At 46.7% G+C, this 23,428-nt stretch overlaps 1 protein-coding gene across 3 annotated transcripts in view; it reads left to right on the forward strand.

Annotated features, from left to right (window-relative positions):
• Window positions 1-23,428, forward strand: part of SHISA6 (shisa family member 6) — a 377,087-nt gene that overhangs the window by 176,908 nt on the left and 176,751 nt on the right. For 2 of the 3 annotated variants that reach the window (XM_075559173.1, XM_075559174.1), the window contains exon 3: window positions 22,766-22,861. The exons of the other annotated variant lie outside the window; for it this stretch is intronic. In XM_075559173.1, the coding sequence (XP_075415288.1) occupies window positions 22,766-22,861 (96 nt within the window). The remainder of the gene's footprint in view (window positions 1-22,765; window positions 22,862-23,428) is intronic. 3 annotated transcript variants of the gene reach the window in all.

The raw sequence follows: 23,428 nt of genomic DNA on the forward strand, positions 1-23,428 counted from the left end.
CTCATAGCTAACCTTCCTGCAGATCAGAGTCTGCTAAACCGAGTGCTGTGTCATGCTTTCCTCCTGGGCCCAGCTCGACTTTCCCTTCCAGTGGCACCCACGGTCCCCTTTACTCGTTTCAGCTTTCAAGGGACGTCTCAGCCTTCAACTCCTTGTCAACTGTTGCTCAGTCACCCTGAGTAGACATGTGCACGTCTCTGGGCTGGCGGCAGCTCCGCTGAATCCTGCAGATTCATCGCACGCAGAGGGCCACTTGCCCTCGTTCCTCACCCAGTGGGAGATGCTATTACTTTACTCAACGCAGTGCTAGCGCCTCTGTTTGGAGCCCTTTCCACTCACCTCCTTTACCCCGAACCGGGTCTCTTTGCCTGCCTGGCCAGTCCCAAGGCTGCGTTTATTTATGTATTTTTAGTATTACTTTGAAGGAAGCCTGCCTGGCTGTTCATTATCATGTGGTCCATTCTCCCAGAGTCACCTTCTCAATCTCTGTGAATCATCGTGTTTGCGAAAGACTTGCCCGGTGACCATCTTTCCTAGCAGCGCTCGCACTGGAGAGAGGTGGAGTGGACAGGAAAGAGTCTTAACTACTTAGAGACAGGGCGTTTGTTGCCTTCCCCTCTTTCTACCCCTTGGGAACACTGTTTGACAATCCACTCTCCTCTCTAACTCTGTCTCCTCGTTTGTCCTGCTGACGTGGTGGCCTTCAAGTTCTCCTGCAGCCCTGTGGGTCTTTGAGTGTGCCGTCAAGTTTGGCTCTGATTCCTGATGGCCCTGAGTGTAACAGTCCTGCGCTGTCTTCATGATGGCTCTTATGTTCTATCCGTGATGGCCGCCTCTGTGTGCTTTGGTGTCTCCCAGCCTGAGGGCCTTCACTAGCACTTCAGACCATAGTTTGTGGTCATCCATGATGTTTTCACTGGACAATTTTCAGAAGTCCATTCCCCTTGCCTCTCTCCCTAGTTTGCCTGAGACTGGAAGCTATACAGAAACTTGTCGTTCCTGGGTTCAACGCTCAGGTGTTGATTTGAGCACCGGTGGCCTTTTGTTGGGGTTGGGTTCCCTCGAGTCCATTCTGATCCCGAGAGAGAGACCCTGTGATGACAGAAAGAAACACTGCCTGGCCTCGCACCATCCTCACAACTCTCCTTGAGAGCCTTCCTCTCTTCCGATGGCCCTCGACTTTACCAAGCACAGTGTCCTTCTCCAGGGACTGGTCTCTCCTGACAACATGGCCAAAGAACGTCAGGTGAAATCTTGCCAGCCTTGCCCCTCAAGCACCCTCAAGCATACTTCTTCCAAGACAGATCTCTTTGTCCTTTTAGTAATGCAGTGTGCCGTGGTACTTCCAACATTCTTCTCCAGCCCCACAGTTGAAATGCGTCAAGTCTGCTCAGGCTTCTACTTCAATGTACATGCATAAGAGGCACCTGAAAATACCATGACTTGGTTCAGGTGCACCCTAGTCCTCAAATGGACATCTTCAATACTCTACAGAGAATGTGCATATGAGTGGCCTAGTATCCAGTATAATAGTAACACACTGAGACTGGTGCACATAATTGATGGGGAGATGGATATACTAGCCCGAACAGACAAAACGGAGAAGCAAGAGAATTAAATCTCCACAATTACTCTTGCCTGTGCAGGACCGCAAAGGAGCAAGGTGACTTAGGTCTGAGGTCAGGAGAGTTTGGTTAAAGCTGGTAGAGTCTAGGCAATGATGATATGGAAGGAGGCTGATGATTTTTGGGGTGTTTGAATGGGGAGGGATGTTAGGTTAGGGCAGGAACACAAATATTTAACCCTGTTAATGTGAGTGGCGACAGAGAGAGACCGTGGATGGAGCTGTTCAGTGAATGAGAGAGTTCCTATCTAACTTTTCTCTCTTTCTCGTGGACGATGAGGCAAAGCTGGCAGGTGAAGGGTGTGAGAGGAGAAGGGGCCGGAGGTTTCAGGAGCGAGCATCCATTGTCAAAGTCATCGGACGGCCAGAAGAACTAACGTTCTAGAGAAGGACAGAGGATGAACACAGTGATGGGCCTTGATTCTGAGAGAGACGAACCAGTATCAATGATAATAGCAATCATATCATGCTTCATACATCCCAGACACGGTGCTCAGGTATTCTGACCCCTTAACATATGTATACTCATGGAATCCTTTCAATCACCATAGGAGGGGTGCTCTATTGTCTTCCTCCTTTTAAGGATAAGCAAGTTGGGACATTAAGTACCCCACAATAAAATGGCACTGCTAATCAGAGAAACTACGGCTGGAACTCGGGTAGGCAATGTGGTGCCAGGCTTTGGCTCTCCCCCGCCGTGGCATGGAACTGTGCCTTAGCATGAGCTGGCATCCATTGCCATCTTGACAAGCCTGCTGGGCCCTGAATGCCATTCCGCCTGCGTCCCACTGGAGAGACGGAGTCAAGGGAGGAAACATGGGCAGGAGCTTGCCCCTGGGAGCAGGGTGTGTTGGAAAAAGCTCCCGTGGGCATAGCTCAGGCATTCTCCTGCTTCCTGTTCTCCTTACAGGGCTGTGGCTGCATTCTTGCTCTGCTTCCGGAGCGAAGCATCTTGACTGGAGTTAGACAGACTGGAGCCCTAAAACACACGGAAACCCGCTGCCTAAAGACTCACTCGCTTTCTTTCTGTCGCATCACAAGTTGTGCCTCTGCACTTTATTCCACTACACAGGGATTCAAAGACTTGGCCCCAAACCGGTTTTTAAAAACCCTGTATTGGAGCCGGATCCTTTTCTCTCTGTCACCTTCCCAGAAGTGTGCAAGAAACAATTCACTAACTCCTAGGAGCTAACTGAAAAGTGGGTAGCTAAAGGTTCCTTCCTCACTGATTCCTTAGCCAGAAAGATCACGCGAGGGAAAGAGGTGGGGCTTCCCCAAGGAGTGCTCACACAAATGTTTGTACTTTTCTTCAGCCACTGCCCCCCCCCTCCAAAGTTGGCTTAGTCTACCACCAACTATCTCATGGAATTGACTTTTCAAAAAAGCCAAAGTCCAGAGAGGGTATAAAATGTCACTAGAAGCCCTGCACAAACCACTGTCGGGAGACAGTACAGATCAAGACTGGTGGGTACTCCTCAGAACAATTATGCCCCCAAAGCCAAACATTTTTCTCAGGAGATTGATGGCTATTGTATTTTGTTTCTATTTCCTGGGTGTAGCATCCATGGCAGAAGGATGTCATCATGTTGGGCTGCTAATCACAAGATTAGTAGTTGGAAACCACCAGCCACTTGTTGGGAGAAAGATGAGGCTTTCTACTCCCATAAAGACTTGCAGCCGTGGAAACTCTCAGAGGCAATTCTACCCCGCCCTGTAGGGTTGCTATGAGATGAAATAGACTCGATGGCAGTGAGTTAGGGTTTTGATTTGTGGATCGATATACCCTACAGATGAACTTTAAAAAAATGCTCCTAATAATTGACCAACAGAAATTTGTCATCCTGACCCAGGTCTCTAATCCCAAACTTGCTCTCTTCCTTTCTCCTGGTGTGTTTTAAAGGTAGACCCCAGGGTCTGCCAGTGCTACAAGGCAGGCATGCCCTGTATGTTTCCTTCAGAGTTCTCCAATACCAGGATCCTGCTTCCAAGAATGTGGTGACCTCCAGCTTGACAGGCTGCTTAGAGACTCCCTGAATCCAGGCCACAAAATGAGGCCCCTCTTCACGCTGGTCCATGTTTCCTTCGTCCAAATCCAGGGCTGCAGAATCCCAGAGGAGATGTCGCAGGCAGGCTTGAAATGTAGCTGCAAACCTCTTTACTGTACAGTGATGTGAGTTTGGCTCTTTTCCCCACTATGAGCCAAACTTTTTCCAAAATAAGAGGAGGCTTCACAATGTTGGTAGGAAAATGGAATGAGAAGATAGTGATGTTTTTCCCAGGAATGTGTTGGCGGGGTGTGGGGCGGGGGGGGGGGGACCTCACTGTCATCCTTGAGCTTCCAAATTATAGTGACCCTGTAAGATAGGTATGGACTGCTCCTGTGCACCTACAGGACGACAACCTCTTACAGAGTAGAAAGCCTGTCTATCTCCCTTGGATCAGCTGGTAGTTTCGAACCACCTTGTAGTTAGCAGCCCAATGTGTAACCGTGACTCCACTAAGTTTCCTTGTGGGGACTTGTGGAAGCACAGTTCATATGTCCATGAGCCCTGAAGAGCGTGTCCTCAGCCGCAGTGGGGCGCTGTCAGGAACCATCCAGAAACAATGGCACAGGAGGGGCCTGTTTGGAGCTTTCAGTCATGTCAAACCTGAGACTCCTTCTGTTCATTCTCCCTGGGTATTGTGAAGTTTCCAGCATAATAGAGGAGGTTGAGGAGCAGTAATGTCACCCTTTTTTGAATAAGTACAGGCACTATCTTCATTTTTATCACATTTCATCTAATCTTGATCCTTAGAGGCAGGTGCTACTCCCACTGTAAAGATAAGGATAACCGAGGCACCGAGAGGACACTTGGTTTGTCCTGGACCACACAGCTGTTCTGGGATCCAGATGGATTAATTAAAAGCCTGTGCTCTTATCTCCTGTGTTATGAATTGCAGAGGTTTGTCTGGGGTCATGTAGTAAGTCAGGCTGGCCTTTCTCAGAAGACTCACTCACTGCCACCGAGTCAAGTCCTACTCAGATGACAGACTAGAACCACTATAGGACAAAGCAGAACTGTTCTCAGGGATTCCACAGCTGTAAATCTGTACAGAGAAAGCCTCATCTTTCTCCCACTGAGTGGCTAGTGGGTTTGAACTGCTGACATTGATATTAGTAACCCAGTGACACCAGGATTCCTGGCTTTCTTGGAAGCAGGGTAGAACGGAATGAATACCCCACCTCCCCAACACACACACACACACACACACACACACACACACCACATACACACTACACACACCACACACACACACACACACATACACATGCACACACACACACCACGCACACACACACCACACACACACCACACACACACACACACCACACACACACACCACACACACACACACACACCACACACGCACACACGCACACACACACACACACACACACCACACACACACACACACCACACACACACACACCACACACACACACCACACACACACACACACACACCACACACACCACACACACACACACCCCACACACACACCACACACACACACACACCACACACACACACACACCACACACACACACACACACACCACACACACACACACCACACACACACACACACCACACACACACACACACACACCACACACACACACACCACACACACACACACACCACACACACACACCACACACACACACACACCACACACACACACACCACACACACACACACACACACACAATTTAGAAATAGCAGATTTAGATTCACTCTGTGAACATGCTTACTTGTTTAACCTTTCTGAGCCCCATCTGCATAATGAGATAATATTAATATTTTCCTCAAATATTTTCCTCTAGATAAAAAACATCACTCATTGCCATGGTCTCAGTACAAAGGAGCGTGATGAAATGCATGATGGGGGTGCCCATTTCCCAGGATCCTTCAGTTATGCGTCACTGTGCTGTAGTTTCGGCAACCCCACCCCACCCCCCAACACACCCACATCCTGCTTGCATTTAGGCAGAACATGAGAGGCTTCCAAACGTTTGTGGGGAAAAAATCCTATTCCCTTTTGATTACCTTTCTCACAAATATGTTGTAGCTCCTGGCATAAGAAAGGTCAAGGAACAGGAAGGTGGTCTCCAGTGTGGCTGGAGGAGAACACGCGGATCTTGTTAGCCACTTAACATTTGGCAAAACGAGGGAACACCATGCTGCTGAGCCCCGGACCCTCCATGAGCTGACCCGTGTGATTGAGTTTCCTTTGGCTGATATTCCTAAGATTACTGGGCTTTTCTTCCTCATCCGTCTTCGCCCAGGGCTCTGCTAAAGCATATTCGGCATCACTGCAGTGCGCAAGCTTGATGCTGACAGACATAAGGTGCCATGATCGCGAATCAGACCCAGGTCTTGAGCATGGAAAGTGACCTACCCCTGCCCGCTAACCAGAGGAAACCACCACATAATCGACATGTCTCAACTGACCCTGGAGATCTGCCCCCCAATCCCTTAAGATGTTAGGGGCAAAGAAAGGGCCCCTGGCGTCCTGGCAGAAGATGTCTGTATCTTCTTGTTCTTCTACCCCAAGCCTCCTTCAGGACTCCTCCTGGCCAGGCTCCTGCTCACAACAATGAGACAGAAGTGAGCTGGTGATTACAGCAGGAGGCAGGAATCTGGTTAGACACCAGGCAGCCTTCCAAGAAGAATTGCAGCCAGTGTATCTGAGGAGAAAACAAATGGCGCACTGGGGTCCCCTGAAATAGAAACCAGCTCTGTGCTGCTTCCTTCATCACCAAGGAGCCTGTGGACTGGGGGGCACGCCAAGACAGGAGCTGATCTGGGAAGTAGCAGAGGAGGAGGGGTCGTTTCCATGAAGCCGGGCCACTCATGCTCTCCCCCCGCCCATGCTCCACTCCCCCAGCCCCACTTTCCTCGTCTGCAAATATTGCAACTGGGACAGGCGACCTGGAAAGCGTTTCCAGTTGTAAGAGTCAGTATCTGCAGGGTAGGGTCCAGGGAAAGGTGGGAGACTCATGCTTTTCTAAAGGCTCTGTGCCAACGCCACTGCCCAGCTGTTGTCCCCGTTGTCCCCCTGGTGAATTTTAAAGATGCACTGTTGTTGGTAGGTGCCTTTGGGTTGATGTCCACTCCTAGTGACCCAGCAAACAGAATGAAACTCTGCCTGCCCTTGTGCCATTGTTGCAGCCACCAGATCCATCCATCTTGTTAAATACCCTCTTTTCTGCTGAGCCTCCACTTCACTCAGCATCATGCCCTTCCCCAGGAACAGGTCCCTCCCGATAACATGTTCAAAGTATGAGGGATGAAGTCTTGCCATCCTTTTCTGGGTATCATTCCAATATAGATGTGTTTGTTCTTCTGGCAGTCTATGGCACTTTCAATATTCTTGGCCAGCACCATCATTGATTCTCCCTCATGCATGGTCCAGCTCTCACATGTATGTGAGGTGGTTGAAAATTCTATGACTTGGGTCAGGTGCACATAGTCCTCAAAGTGACATCTTTTCTCTTTCACATTTTTTTAATTTTTAAAATAATTTTATTGGGGGTTCTTACAATTCTTGTTATAATCCATACAATGTCTCCAACATATTCGCATAATATATTCCAGCATTCTTTTCTAGACATTTACTTTCCATTGATACATTGTGATAAGCTCCTCTTTTTTCCCTCCCCCATATTTCTCCCCTCCCGCTGTTATTTTTTTTCATCCTTTTATTGGGGGTTCATACAACTCTTATCACAAGCCGTACATACATCAATTGTGTAAAGCACATTTATATATTCGTTGCCCTCATCATTCTCCAAGCATTTGCTCTCCACTTAAGCCCCTGGAATCAGCTCCTCATTTCCCCCTCTCTCTCTGCTTCCCGCTACCTCATGAACCCTTGATAATTTATAAATTATTATTTTGTAATATCTTACACTGTCCAACATCTCCCTTCGCCCACTTTTCTGTTACCTGTCCCCCGGGGAAGAGAGTTCTGTTGCAGCACAACTGCCCATTGCAATATGCCATTTGATTTCTCTATGGCTGCTTCCATGGACACTAATTATGGATGCAAATACTTGAATGTCATAATGAGGATATTGCTGAGTGATAGCACATTCTTTGCAGTGGGTACAAATACGGGTTTCTTCCCATTGGTTTGGCATAGACAAGAGAACACTTCCAACTTTGCCTCTGTTTGTTGAAACATAGCATGTGGTACCCATGCGTTTCCTAGAGCCTTGCTGTTTCATGCATGCCTTCAGTGCGGTGTGAATGTCTTCCTTCATGTCTATCAGGTCTTCATCACATGCCGTCTCCTGAGGTGTTTGACCCTCAGCTGATTCCCTTTGGCAAAGCGACCCCTGCTCAGAGTATTCCAGGTGTCATTTTCAAACTTTCTCTCTATGTATTTGTGTGTGTGTTTGGTTGGTTGTTTTTGATAGATTGTATAGTCTTTTTAAAAAAACTAGACCTGGCCTACCAGCCTAGATGGGAGTAGAGTCAGCCTAGACTTGCCCATTGCTACCTCTCTTTGCCTTTGACGGCTGGAGAACTCCGTTGAATACCCATTTCTCTCTTTTGGGCTTTAGATACAGTGGACCAGGTATTCTTCAATGAGAACCCACAAAACTTGATGACTTTGGGGACATTCATTTGATGTGATAGGGGGTCTGTTCCTTGGTTCAACCGCCTGTCTGTCAGGTCTGTCACCCTGTGATGGCATCTGTTGCTGTGGTGCTAGAAGCTACGCCACCAGCAGGGTCACCCAGCGTAGACGAGTCTCACCAGTACTTTCACAATCAGACAGACTGGGAAGAATGGCCTGGTGATCTACTTCAGAAAAACCCCATGGATCACAACCGAATACTGTCCAATGTAGTGTGATAGCAGGAGTGTCCTGGGTTGTAAGCCCCTCAAATTACAGCGTGACCCAAACAATTGACAGGAATGTGCCAAGGATGGTGAAGACTCAGAAGATCTAGCGGCGTTCCCTTGTGTTGGACTTGCAGTCACCATGAGTCGGAGCCAACTGCATCACAACTGATAGCATCAACATGAATGGCTTCCTTTCTGGAGGATGTGCCCGAGTCTCTTGTGCTATCTCCAGATGGCTCTATGGCTGGTGGGATTTCCTGTCTTCTTAAGGCAGAGCATGGGATGCCAATCATGATCCTTTTGGTCAAAAATCTTGTTCACAAACCTCTACCTGTGCCATACTGGGGAAGTCACTGCTAAGTTTCCTTGACGACCAGTGACAAGGACATCTAATCCCTCACAGTCTGGGATTGTGTACCCATCCTGAACCCTTGGCGCTGTGGACCCATTGCCTTCACAGGTGGGCTATTTACTCGGTGAAACCTCCCCCCACCCCACACCTTTTTCATTGTTGTTGTTGTTATAGATTCAGCTATAGGGAAGATATCCAAAAGGGAGACCGCTGGGGCTGCCCAGAATATTTGTGAACAGCTTAGCTACCCCACAGCCTCTGGGGGCAACAACCCCAGGTGTGAGCAGCAGGCACCAGAATGGTCACATAAAGCAAACACTCCCAGTGGCTGCTCCATAGGGACTTTAAAAGTAGGAAACCATCATTGTCAGTGCAGTCTGTAATTAGACCTGGCCCACTCCCATCTACCTCCGTAGCACAGGTAGTTTCTGTGCCCACACAGAGGAACCCAGGCCTCTGGCCCCCAGCTCCTGCCCCATCCCAAAGCCACGGTGTGCAGTTTTGAGATGTGGGGCTCCCTAGGGCCAGAGCCTCTGGGTCAGATAGCGAAGCCCACATTCTTTCTGGCTTCTACTACTCTCACCCTCTTTCTGGCCTGAGGTGAGCTTGGGGCTCACAGAGTAAGAGGGCCCTGGGGAGATCCTGCCCTGGAGGAAGAAGGCCTTGTTCTTAATGTGAAGAACAGCTTCCATTTACTGAGGATTGATCTGAGCATTTATACATAGGCTCCCATAATCCCCACCACCTTCCGGAGGTGGGGAGGAGCGCCTGCTCTGATAAATGCCTGGTTATTTGCAGCAGGAAACATGGCCCCTCTCGTTTTCTGGCCCTTGTACTTTCTTTATAGGGTAACATTTATAATGCTTTTTTTCCTATAAAGATGTACAGAAGGAAAAAACACAGCAAAACTAGCCCATGACATCACTCCATAATCCCAGGTAGACCCTGTGAAGATCACACAAATAAAAATAATACATGTTTGTACTTGAGGAATTCAATCGGTAAAGAAACTAATAAAAATTGAGGTAAAAGTTTCTCTTTCTTTACTCAAGCCCCTCCAATAAAAAGGAAGTTGTGATAGTTTATAGGCATAATTATTTCCAGGAAAGACAATAGTGTGTGTGTGTGTGTTATTCATCATAGTCATCCTCTGTAACGTATGAATCCATCTTCCTTCTTTCTATATATATTAGTACAGATGTGTAGAAATGTATTAGTTGTTGGGTGCCATCGAGTCAGTCCTGACCCATAGCGACCTATCACAACAGAATGGACGTGCTGCCTGGTTTATCGCCAGGCTCACGATCGCTCCTATGTCAGGCCCACTGTTGTAACCACAGTGTCCATCCATCTAGTCAAGGGCTATCCTCTTTACACCGCCCCTCCACTTTACCAAGCATGATGTCCCTCTCCAGGGACTGGCTTCTCCTGACAATATGTCCAACGTGTGTATGATGAAGTCTCACTAGTATATGTAGATGTATATCAGTATGCTGTGAAGGGGCTTCAAAAAACTTGTGGAAAGTGGAACAGAAAGACAATGGAATTTTCCATAAACTATTGAAGCCCTCTCTTGTGTGTACATCTGTATATGTGTGTTTATTTTCCAAGGTAAGTGCTGTTCATACATGTACAGGATTAGTCCAAGCGAAACACATGTCAACATGTCTTCGTGATCTATGGATGCTTGGAGACAAGGTCTCTCAGTACCCTACTTGGAGATAACCACAGACCATCGAACATTGCCAACAACACATAGAAACAAGAGCACATGGCATGCACATTGTAGTGGAAGTGTAGGACATCGCCCAGGAAGTACTCTTGCCTAATAATCTTCATCATCATAAAAGAATTATATGAAGCCTCTAGTGCTGCCACTGATTTGCAGGCAGCTAAAGAAACAACTAGGTTTCCAGTTCTCACAGATGCAGAAGTTTCTTCCAGACAATCCATGTCTCTGTGATCAGTGGATGGTTACAGGCTGGTTTTCTGAGAACGATCCTTGTCATCGTCTCGCTAGGGTACATTTAAAAGAAGTCCAAACAGAACAGTGACTTCTAAGAGGATCTGTGAGGCCATTTATAGCCAAGGTGGAGAAGTCAGCTCAGTAACTTTGGGCAACTGTTTTCTGGAATTCCAAATGAGTAATCTTGATAGCTTTTTTAGGATGACACGGGGTAATCATAAGGGCTTATTGTGAAGAAATTTTAAGAAAATGGAAAACTGCCTTGGTGAAGAAAAGACCAGGTGGCTTGTACTGAGGAACGTTTTCCACTGTGACTGTGCACCTGCTTATTCGTCAAGTGTAGGAAGTGTCCTCCAAAAATTCCTTTGGGAAGCCTGATCCCATCCACCCCAAAGCTCTGACCTTGCCCCCTCAGCCTTTTTTACTGTTGAACCCCATAGTAAAAGAAACTGTTAGCACATAATTTGAGTTTCTGAAGGACTCCACTATTTGGAAGTGGTAGAAATGAAAGAGCTCAGAATTTTCTGGGGCAAGATCAGGTAATAACATTGCCTTCAGGAGTGTATAGTCCCAGACAGGAGCTATGTCAAGAAACTGTAGCTTTCCATTTTTGATATTTTTGTTTAGTAAACGTTTCTATGGTTTCACAGGAATGCGTGTGGAGTTACCCTTGCACACTTGTTGTGGTTGTTGGTTGCATCCAAGTTGGTTCTGACTCATGGCTTCCCTCTGTGCAACAGAACCGAACACTCTCAGGTGCTGGGCCATGTTCGTATGTTTGAACCCATTGTAGCAGCCACCGTGCCAGTCCATCCCATTGAAGGCCTTCCTCGTGCTTGCTGGACTTCCACTTGACCTAATAGGATGCCCTTTTCTAGCCCTTTCTCTTTCCTGACGGCATGTGCAGAATAAGCAAGAAGTCTTGTCACCCATGTTTATAGGGAGCATACGTACTGTGTGATATCGTTTATTTTGGCCGCCGCCAAGCATTCTATCATATGGACGGATTCTAATGTATTTAACCCATCCTAGCTCATGGCAACTATTGACATCAGTGCTGCTTGTCTATCTGGGTTCCTATATTATGATAAATTCATATATTAGGAAAAACTCTAATGTGTCTGCATCTATACAGTCTAACCTGCTCAGAGTGCTTTCTTTAGCACAATTGCTCAGTCGCTGCCACATTCTTCATTAAAGGGTGAGGGAGCCCAGTCCCCTCCCACTGAGAATGTTGCTAAGCTGATTGGTATTAAAAAGGTACTTCGTAATTAGATTTGCACTCCCTGAATTATAAAGGTGATTTAACCATATTTTATGTATCCATTGGTCTTTTGTATTTTTCCACTTTTTAAAATCTATTCATGTTCATTGTGCATTTTTTTCTACTTAAAACTATTTTATTGATAAGATTGTTTGCTTTGCAAATAAAAGATTCTTAATCACGGGTGCCGATCCTGTTGCCCCGAGGGAAGTTTGGCTGCTGCTGCAGTTCTTGTCCAGAGTGCATCATTCCTGTCAGAAAGGTCTGCGTCATGTGTGGTGGACCACTGGAGCTCCCTCGGCATGTGTGTCCCCTGAGGGCATGTTCTGCATTTCAAACAGGTGCTAATGATGGAGAGCTGGTCCCTCTGTGTTGCTGAAGCCACATCTGCTTTTATTCGGCACTTTCATGACCCTGTCTGCACACCAGACTTCGCAGGGCAGCACCAGGGTCCTTTAACTGGATCGCCATCAATAAAGACAATTCATTAAAGGCTGGGTCCTTTTGTTTTTAATTTTGTAGTCGAATTGATTCCTCTTTTATGAATTTTTGGATTTGTAAACTGCTCAGAGACTCTGAAAGAAAATACACGCTGGGTTTTAGAATATCTGTAGTTTTAAGTCTTGCTTGACTGAATATACCATCAATTAGTTTTTTCTTACCAGAAACAAGGAATATTGGTGTTTTAGTTCTTGACTTCTTAAATGTTGGAAACTAATTGTTACTTTATTCTGGAAGGATAATTTGGTCAGGGAGTAAAAGCTTAGAATGACAGTTATTTTAAACAAACTATCAGTCTCATTCACTCTTTCTCTACATAGATAGATAGATAGATATAGATATAAAGATGTAGATAACTTCTATGTCTGTTTGCCTGCCTGCTGCCTGTCTACCTATCTTGTAAATAAGATAAGAGTAAAAAATTATTCCACCACCATGTTCCCAACTACACAGCACAGGAACTAAAACAACAGAAGCACCTTGCATATTCTTCCTCAACTACATCATCCTTCCTAAAGTTGCTAGCCTAAAATTGATAACTTATTCTATTCCCCAAATTTTGTTGTGCTCAGTTAGCAGTACACATGCACACCCCATAAACACTATGTTGGTATTGCATGTTTTAAAGCTCTATACAATGTCTTTCTGTTCTTCTAGTTGCTCAGTGACCTCAGCATTCCTGTAACTGAGAAGCAAACACATTCATATTTAGAGGTTTGACTCATTGAATTTGTTCTACTGTATAGGATTTCACTGTAAGAGTATTCCACTATTTATCATCTTTCTATTTGCGGGAATACACCCTACTCACAGTTACTTGATTACAGACAATATTGCATGTCAACAAACTTGAGAATACCTCTTTACACACGCGTGAGACATCACGTTGGATGTGCACCTAATGGTTCTATGAATGTATACATACTCAGCTTTATTAGCCACTGCCAATTTTCTTTCCAAAGCCATCCTGCCAGCTTACATTCCCACCAGAAGTGTACAAGAATGCCCTTTCCTGCTTATACCCATCCTTGATAATGCTTGGTAGTCTCAGACATTTAAATGTTTGCCAGTCTACTGAGTGTGAAATGATATCTCATTATGGTTTTAATTTGAATTTCCCTGATTACTTGTGAGATGGAACACGACTTTATGCTTATTGGCCCTTTGGGTTTTCTCCTGTGTGACTTGCCTATTCATCTCCTTTGCCTTTTTCTTTATTAGGTTGTTTTTCTTTCTTATTAATTCAAAATTATTTATGTGCTCTTGACATTCATGTACATATAATTTCCAGTCATTGATTTGTAGTTTTTTGGCTTCTGTTGATGTCACAAGGAGCCATGACTGTACTGTGGGTTAGATATTAGGCTACTGCCTGCAAGGTCTCTGGCTCAAACTCACCCCCTGCTCCTACAGAGAAAAGGGGGTGGTTCACTCCTATAAAGAGGTACAGTCCTAGAAACCCAGAGGAGACATTCTGCTCTGCCCTTCCTATCTGGTCTCTGCAAGTTGGAAGGGACTCCACAGCACTGGGTTTGGGTTGAAGTACAAACAATTTAAAATTTTACAATTGCGTCCACTGTGGGCACTATTTGAGTATTTCTTGGAATTTCTTCCCTACTCTGAGATGATTAACACATTCCTATGTCCTTATCTAAGGTTTTGGTTTTTCATATCTAGGTCGTTCATCCCATTTCACTGGGTTTGTCTATGTGTCCTTTTGTGTGTGTTTGTGTATTTCCTCCCTGTATTGTTCTATTGCTGCATTATTATTCATATTTTCCATGAGTTTTGAAGTAATGGAGTGGAATAAAACCACCTTTCCTGGAAAGCACTGCCAGCCACATGCCGTGGAGTCAGTCCATGATTCAGTGTAGCCCCAGGAACGACTGAGTAAACCTGTGCTCTGTCGGATTTTCAATGGCTGATGTTTTCAGCAGTAGATCACCAGGCCTTTCTTCTGAGAGACTTCAGATTCCCAAACTTTCAGTCTGCAGCTGAGCATGTTACGCATGTGTACCACCCAAGGATACCTCAAAATATTAGCAAATGTTTAAAAAGAGTCAAAAAGGCACTGTTCTGGATGTATTCTGTATGTGATCTCATGCAATCGTAAAGACCTTGTGAAACATGCAGTACTAGAGTTTCCATCTTGCTTTGAGGAAAGAGGGGCAGAGCAAGATTTGGATTGTGTCTATTGGGCTGTATTGTCTGTGTTGGTTTACCAGCGCACTGTGGAGAGGACCGTCCCCAGGAGCCGAGTCCTGCCTTCTCCTTCACTGTAGCCCACATCCGAAGTGGGATCCTCTGTGACCACAGGGTTGTTTCTGTGATTTCTGACTTCTGCTGGGATTCAGGAAGGGCTTGGAGTTCTGACGGAAGGTCCAGGCAACCAGACACTGAAGGAGCCATGACAACTATCTGCCACCTTCGAGATACTTGATGATGGTGAGGAGGCAGTGGCAGGACAAGTCAGAGAGGTCATCCGGATGCTACACTGCACACTGCAAGACAGGCACACACTGCAGCCAAAAGCCACCTCTGCCTGGTTCGGGGCTGCATGTTTAACATAAAAAGTAGAGATCGGGGCCATCTGACTACCACCAAGAAAGAAGAGGCACTAAGAGAGTGTGTCTATTGGATCCAGTATCCCTACCTTGAGACCCTCGTAATCCCAGGAGGTTGATGCCAAGCACACGGTTATCTCCAAGAGATGCTGGCTCACAGATGCTGAAAGAAAACAAGACCTTTCCTCTTAAAGAGTGGGCCACCAGATAGAGGAGGGCTTCTCTTAGAGCTGGTACTATTAATTTGGACGTCTAGCCTCCTCCAGTTTGAGAGGACAGCACTCTGTGTATTAGCACCATTCCCGGTTGGTCTTTTCGCTATAACAGCACTGGACAGCTAAGGCAGATGCCTTGAGTGTGCTCATACTTTTGAAAGGAGCACCCTTCACAGAGCAGTTAGTTAAACAAGCATCTCAAGGCCTCGCTTACCTCTGCCCAGACCTCTACACGGTGCACGGAGTTTGCTGTGGCATTGAAATCTGGACCATTTTTTAAATCCTGTTGGCCTCTTCTGATCATCCAGGTGCAAATAAACTCCAGGCAGCATCTAGAGGACCTGGGAAGGGATAGTTCATTACACAAAGCCAAAGAATTCTGTGATACCCATTTACGAAGGATTCAATTGTGTTTCCCCCTAATATGTATGAGAACCCTAACTCCTATCCTGTGGGTGTGACCTCTTCTAGCGTAAGCACTGTCCATATTGCCAATCAAGGTGAAGTAGTCACTCAATTGAGGTCATACCGGTGTGGGGTGGATCCTAAACCTAATCACTACTGAGTTATCGAAAGGACACAGAAAGACAAAGACACACATACATAGAGGGAAAGACAGACGCTAGGTGAAGATCTTCCAAGAATCAGAGATAGCTGGGGTTGTGAACAAAGGAGAAGCTTCACTCCTAGAAGACCTTAATATGGACTTTCAGCCTCCAGAATGGTAGAAGGTCAATTCTGTTGCTGAAGTCACACACGCATGACATTGCTGTTACAGCATCCATAGTTAATTAAATCACCGTTTCTACAGCTCATATCACCATTGTAAGTTGCACATCCCCAGGGCAAAGAAAAAGCATAGTTCCACCTCTCTTCTGATCATCAGTCTACACCAGGCTTCGATTCCACAACTCTTTCCTGTTCATGCAGTCCTTGTGCACACTAAGCAGACTGTCCCTTAGTGGCGGGTCTGGTGTTACTGCTAGCTGCTCCAAACACAAAGCATTGCCAGATCTGGTACCAACTTCCCAATTCTCAAGTCAACTCAAGTCTATCGTTGCAGCCACTGTGTATTTTGCATGCCTTCCATTCTGGGGGAGTCATTCCAGCATATCAGACTATGTTCTCTGGTGATCCAAATAGTTTCCACTAACTAATATTCTCAAGTAGATCTCCAGGGCTTTCTTCTTAATCTGTCTTATTCTGGAAGCTCCACTGAACCCTCTCCACTATGGATGGACCTTCTGGTATCTCAAAAGCCAGTGGCATGGCTTCCATTATCAGAGCAACATGCAAGCCAGCATGGTATGACACTGGAGGGTGGGAGGAGGAGGGTGTAAAGAATGGAGAGCATTCCAAACATTCACCTACTCTGTTTAGCCCAAGGAGCTTTGGTGGGCTACTCGATGGGCTGCTAACCAAAGTCAGTGGTTCAAAAACACCGATCTCTCTGCAGGAGAAAGATGAGGCAGTCTAGTCCTATAAGGGTATCATCTTGAAAATCCACAGGTGCAGGTCTTTCTCCATCCTGTACGTCGGAATCGACTCAATGGCAGTGAATGATTTGAAAGTTGGCCCTGAATTCAGCTCAGGACAGATGAGTCCCCTCGGCCACACTGGTTTACTAAGTGTGGTCCCTTCCTGCATCTTCAGCATCACCTGGCAACTTGTCAGAAATGTAAATGACCTGATGGCCCCCTTGACCTATGTGGTGCCCAGCAATCGTTGTATGTGTCGGGGAAGTCTGAGCATGCGCCAGCTTGAGGCTCGCTGCTTTGACAAAAGCTGAATTTCCTGCGGTGGCTCCTCTAGCTCAACTTCATGATGGCCAGCTTCCCCGGAGGTGTCCCGAGAGACGTTCCTTTAAATTGAATATGTACAGGCTCCCTGGGAGTTAGATTCTCTTCCAAGCTGGGAAGGCCGGGCGCTTGCTTTTCGTTCCATGTAACCCAGCGCTTTCCAAGCTGAATTAACTGCAGGTTCTTGATGCCTGTCGAATGATCTTGACACCACTCAGTTCCCTTTAGTATGTGCTTGTCGTCCCTCTTAAAAGCCTTGTCACTGAAGCTCTGCACATCCAAGTTCCAACGGCTGTGAGTTTGTATCTCTGAGTGAGTTCTTACTTCTCCTAGCATAACATTTCCACCCTGGCTACCGTCTGAGCCCAGGGTCACACTAGACTCCTTCAGGCTACCGAAGGTAAGCTAGTCAGGGTTAGCTCCGTAGGAAGTTGGTGGGCTTTGGAGGCAGCTAAACCTGGTTGGAATTCAGAAGCTACTACCCTGTTTCCCCGAAAGTAAGACATCCTCCCAAATAAGACCTACTTACTTATATTTGCCTCTGGCTGAAATATAAAGCTCCCCCTGAAAATAAGGCCCTCCCGAAGCTACCGTAACTCTGGACTCTGGACCGTAGCAGTGCGTGCTGCCGCGCAGCTCACTGTTGGTTGCAGTAGAGCCAGAGCAGACAGGAAGTGCAAGGTCTCTTTTAATAAAACCATAAATGTGTACCATATTCTTCTTCATGGAAAAATAAGACATCCCCTGAAAATAGGACCTAGTGCATCTTTGGGAACAAAAATTAATATAAGACACTGCCTTATTTGGTGGGAAATGATACATACTGCCTCACTCTAGGACCTTCAGAAAGTGACTTTTTATTTCAAAGTTCTTAGGAATGAAGCCAGCGGTGAACAAGGGCACAAATGTGAGCCATGGAGTCTAAAGACCTGGGTGCTTGAGCTGACGGCATCCTTTCCTGGGTTCTGTATTGGCCTCTATATTCCCATCAATAAAATGGGAAGAAAAACCAATTTACCACACAGGATTGATCACTGTTTAAATTCTGTCTGTGAAAAATCTTGGCAAACTTCAAATTGCTCTACTGTTACTATTTTTAACAAATAAGCCTCTGTGCAGACTGACAGTAACTTCCTGGCACATAGTAGGTGATCAATAAACTTTGGTTCACTTTCAAACAAGCACAGCTCCAGAGCATGAGCAAGGGCCTTGTTCCGGCTGACAGTTCAGAATGATTCACAAATAACATAGACACTGCTCTATGTTCCACCTTCCTCGGTATTGATTGGCTTATCAAAATTTTTATTTATAAGGAGCACAAAAATAAACTGGCCTCAATTCTGCAAGACGTATCCCAAGTTCTGAGTCAATAAATCCCAAATGTATGCATGTATGCTCCGTGAAATGTAATGCTTTCCTCTAGCGTGAGGGGAGGAAGGGAAAAGTGTGTGGCAATGATTTCTTTTAGAAATAACTAGTGTTTGACTGGTCCCCAGAAGCTGGAGATTAAAGATGTTTCCAATGTCCAACTCCTCCAAAATGCTCTTCTGCTCCATGCCCCCCACCACACTTCTCCTTTGAGTACATTCCCTCATGTCCCTGGGTTCTATGATTTGCTGCAATGTCACGGTACATTGAAGAAATGTCTCATATGCTTTTTCGCCCCAGATTCAAAGGACAGGCAGAAGCAAAACATATGCAAGGCCCAAAGCCAGAACCCCAAATGCCCAAAAGCCACAAGTGGCTTCTTGCTTCTACCAAAGTGCAATTAGGAGCTATGTATATGGCTCTAGGGGAGCCAATGTTGGAACCATATCTGCATTCCACTGTGGGTGGGGTCTGAAGTCACACCCATTAGATGTCTCCAGGGAAACAAAGGATATGGCTTGGTTTGCGCCTTTTACTGAAGTGGGTTCTACACCAAAGGGTCTAGATTGGTTCATACCCTCTATAAGGGCCCCCTCTCAATCCCACCCTGTTCCTGCCATTGAGGAGCCCTGGTAGTGGAGTTGTTAAGAGTTTGACTGCTAACCATATGGTAAATAGTTCAAAACCACCCACCGCTTCTCAGGAGAAAGATGAGGCTAAAAGAGTTACAGTCTTGGAAACTCCTAGAGGCAGTTCTACCCTGTCTTATAGGGCCCCTGTGAATCCAAATCGACTGGATGGTAATGATTTCAGTTTTTTGTTTCGTTGGTTGGCTTATTCCTGCCTGTTAGTACAGTGGACAATGCCCTCCAAACTAGGACTATAGCCACAGGCTGTAAAGCTCAGAGTTCTAATCTACTATGTAAGATACCATGGCTGGAAGAGCCACATGAACTGACTACCACGCACAGTGACAACCTTCTCTTCTGCTGGTGATGCACCAGAGAACAGTTTTCCATGTGCCTGGGCCTGTGGTGTCAGCGTCTTCTAGGGCCTGTTAGAAATGGAGATGATTGAGCCCCATCGCAGACCAACTGGGTCAGAAACCCTGCAGGAGGCACCCAACAATATGCCTTGTCACAAACATGTGCTTTGGGTTATTCTCATGTGACTGAGAGCTGCTGGTCTAGGACACTGTGGGAGGGTCTGAGTAGCCAAGTCCACTTACTAGAGGAAGAGGCTGAGGTGAAGGAAAACTTAAATAGGCCATGGTGCCTCGAACCTACTCTCACTCACTGCCATAGAGTCAGTGCTGACCCAGCACTGCCCCCTGTGGGGGTCTGAGACAGTAACTGGTTAATGAAGTAGAAAGCCCAGTCTTTCTCCCAAGGCTGCATGCAGGTCACAGTCCAACTGCTATGTCACCAGGGCGCCCACATTTGTGCATTGAGCTCCCCAGAGTGAAGAGATTTGCTGGTTTCTCTCGTTCCTGTGGGGCCAATAAAAAACAGAGACAAGATACCACTGAGTCCCTCAGGACTCTGGGTAGGACTAGGCTCATGAGGTTTCCACTGGCTGGGGTTTGGGGGAAGCAGATTCCAAGGTCTGCCTTCCAAGAGGGCTCTGAGTGGACTTGAATTTCCAATCTTTCATTCAGCAGCCAAGAATGTTAACCAGGGAGCCATATTGTGGCATAGGGGTTTTCAGCCACATCAGAGTCACGTGGAAAGATGCCCTGTCTAAGCTACCTTAGAGAATAAAACAAGACTTTGGCTTGCTGTGCTCTCACCACACATTTCCCCATAGAAAGTGATGTTAGCTACTTGCATAATGAGGCCATTGGATTTGCATAGATGTCATGCGCTTGACTAATAACCCAAAGGTTGAGAGTTCAAACCTACCCAGCCACAGAGGAAAGGCCTGGCAAGCGGCTTATGTAAATAGTGCCACCAAAATAACCCTGTGGAGTAGTTTTATACTGTAACATTAAGGGTATCCACGAGTCAAAATCAATTTGGCGCCAACAGATATAACATGCAAATATATTGTAGAATCAGAAAGTTACAAATTACAGAAAAGCAGAGAAAAATAACTCACAATGATCAGAAGATAATTGTAAAGATTCGGTAGGTTTTTGTTACACACACACACATTTGCAGGTACTGGTTTAAATTTCTTGAAGCATTGTGATCATGTTTCATATACCATTTTGAGGTACATTTATAAACTTAACATTACATCTGCAGTAGTTCTCCACATTGTGAGACACCGTGTATATATATTTTAATTTTTCTTTTACTACACTCTTGTGGCAAGATGAAGAAATTGGGTTTTCTCCATTTCCACATGCATTTGCCGCAGGATGGCATTTAGAAAGCCCTTTCTTTCTTGCTTGCTTGCTTGCTTTCTAATGCCTGCATCTCCAGCCTATTGGGGGGAAAAATGAATGTGGGCAGCTGAAATATTCACTCCCTTTCCCTTTGATTTCCTTCTTCCACGAGCCCACCTGCCCTCTGTCTTCCCCCCACACTGAGCCCCATGGGGGGTGGACACCCGGCATCATATTGGTGTTAGCTGCCAAGGAGTCCCTCCTACACATGGCGAACCCATGTGCACCCAAACGAAACGGTGTCCAGTCGTACACCTTCGCCATCGTCAGTTGTAGGATGGACATTGTAGTACACTCAGGTTTTCGCTGCCTGATTGTCAGAAGTCGATACCCAGGCATTGCTTCGCTGCTCATCTAAGTCTGGAAGCTCTGCGGGAAGCTGTGAGGCACCCATAGCAACGCACAAGCTGCCACTGACAGTCGTGGGGTAACTGCACATGAGGCGCACTGCCTGGGAATTCGATCTAAGCCTGCCACGCTGACGGCGAGCGTTCTCCCACGGAAGCCCCGTGCCTCCTCCAGTACTACCTAGTCAAGTCGCATGTAACATCCCTTTGGGCAATGCCTGAAGACATATAGTTTTGGGGTCTCCACCCCCACAAAGCCTGTTATAGGAAAGACTTGAGGTACATGCTATGGTTCATAACAGTGAGTGCTGCTTTGTGACACACATCAGAACATCATATTTAGTATTATATTACAGATTGTTGATGTAGCTAGGAGTGATTCTTCAAAGCTTTCTATGCACAGAAGGGTACGCCATAGACTGTGTACCTTGTATGTCTATATATTGTGTATACTAAGGCAAATACTTGATAACTGACGTTAGATAGAGCCGCACCTACCTGTCCCAACTGATGTAAAATTCCAACTGATTAACAGTTATGAATGGTGTTACTTTGTATTCCAGGTACTGCTTATATATAGAATATAGTGTCTGCACCATATCTAAATCACAGAGTGATTTTGGACTCAGAAGTTTTCTTAGAACACGCATGGTGGACATTAAACAGCAGCATATCACTAAACGTGTGTATGTGTGTGTGTGTGTGTGTGTACACGAACACATGTGCATACATATTTCCCTTGCTGACGACAAAAGGCAGTGAAGGAGCCCTGGTGACACAGGACTGTTCGCTGCAACATCAGCGGTTGGAAACCCCCAGCTGCTCCGTGGATAAAGACGAGGCTTTCTCTGCCTGGAAACAGCGTCTGGAAAACCCACAGGTTCCCTGGGGCAGTGGTGCTCAGCTATCCCCCCCTCCCCCACCCACCCTTTCAGACAGTTCCTCATGTGGTGGTGACCCCCAACCATAACATTATTCTCCTTGCTACTTCATCACTGTCATTTGGCTACTGTTAGGAATCATCATGTAAATATCTGATATGCAGGATGGATTTTCATTGTTACAAATTGAACATGACTAAAGCATAGTGATTCATCACAAAACAACATGCAGTTATATATGGTGAATGACAAGGAAATGAAATGTCTGGAAGCATGGTGTAGCCTGGGTAACAGTCATCACACCGGGTACTCTTATGTGGGGGTATCTCCTTGTGGGCCGATAAGGAGCGGTGTCTCAGTTCCTAAGACCATCGGAAATCTTAGGCAACCCCTGGGAAAGGGTCATTCAACCTCCAAAGGGGTCTCGGCCCACAGGTTGATGAGTTTGAGGGGTCCTTTGTTTTTGTGGTTGTCTACTTTTTTCCGATCTGCCTACTTGAAAGGAGATGCATGGCCATCGCTGGGTGAGACTGGCCTGGGTCTCTTCAGTGCAGATACCCTGGAGGCGCCGGGTAATCCTGCTCCGTTTTCTTGCAGGCCATTACGGCAAGGACGCTTACCGCGGCGGCGGGCCGGACCTCCATAACTTCATCTCCTCTGGATTTGTCACGTTGGGAAGAGGACACACGAAGGGTACAGTGGAAACCATTTTTTACTAAATGCGGAGGTTGCTTAGGGCAAAGCCAGGCTGGCTTGTGAAGATGGTGTGGAGGCCGGACAAATGCCCGGGACAGGAGGGAAGTGGGTGGTCGCCATGGCAGCGTGGATGGAGGCCGGAGACCTCCTGAGACCCTGTGCTGCTCAGCCAGTGGCCGGCGGACCAAGTGGGCAGGTGGGCGTGGCCGGAGGGTGGGAGACGCTGCTAAGACTCAGCGGCCTTGCAAAGCACATGCATGCCCAGCGAGGGTGGCACCGACTGCTCAGCACCCACCCACCCACCCAGGGGTGCCCATCAGCCCGAGGTGACATGGACACGAGGTAGGGGTGGTGCAGACCTGCCAGCAGCACCAGGGGAGCTAACAGCCTTTCTGCTGAGCCGCTTGCCGAGCATCTGCGTGGGGGCCAGCATGTCCCCCGCCACTGTGGCTTCTTTTGAAACAGAGCCCTGCGAGTGTCGTGAGCATCCATCACCCCAGTAGTAATGGCACCCTCCCTCCAGACACCTGTGTCCTGTCATCGACCAAATGTGAATTCCGCTGC

The sequence above is a fragment of the Tenrec ecaudatus genome, chromosome 10 (genome assembly GCF_050624435.1).
Source record: "Tenrec ecaudatus isolate mTenEca1 chromosome 10, mTenEca1.hap1, whole genome shotgun sequence".
Classification (NCBI taxonomy): Eukaryota; Metazoa; Chordata; class Mammalia; order Afrosoricida; family Tenrecidae; genus Tenrec; species Tenrec ecaudatus.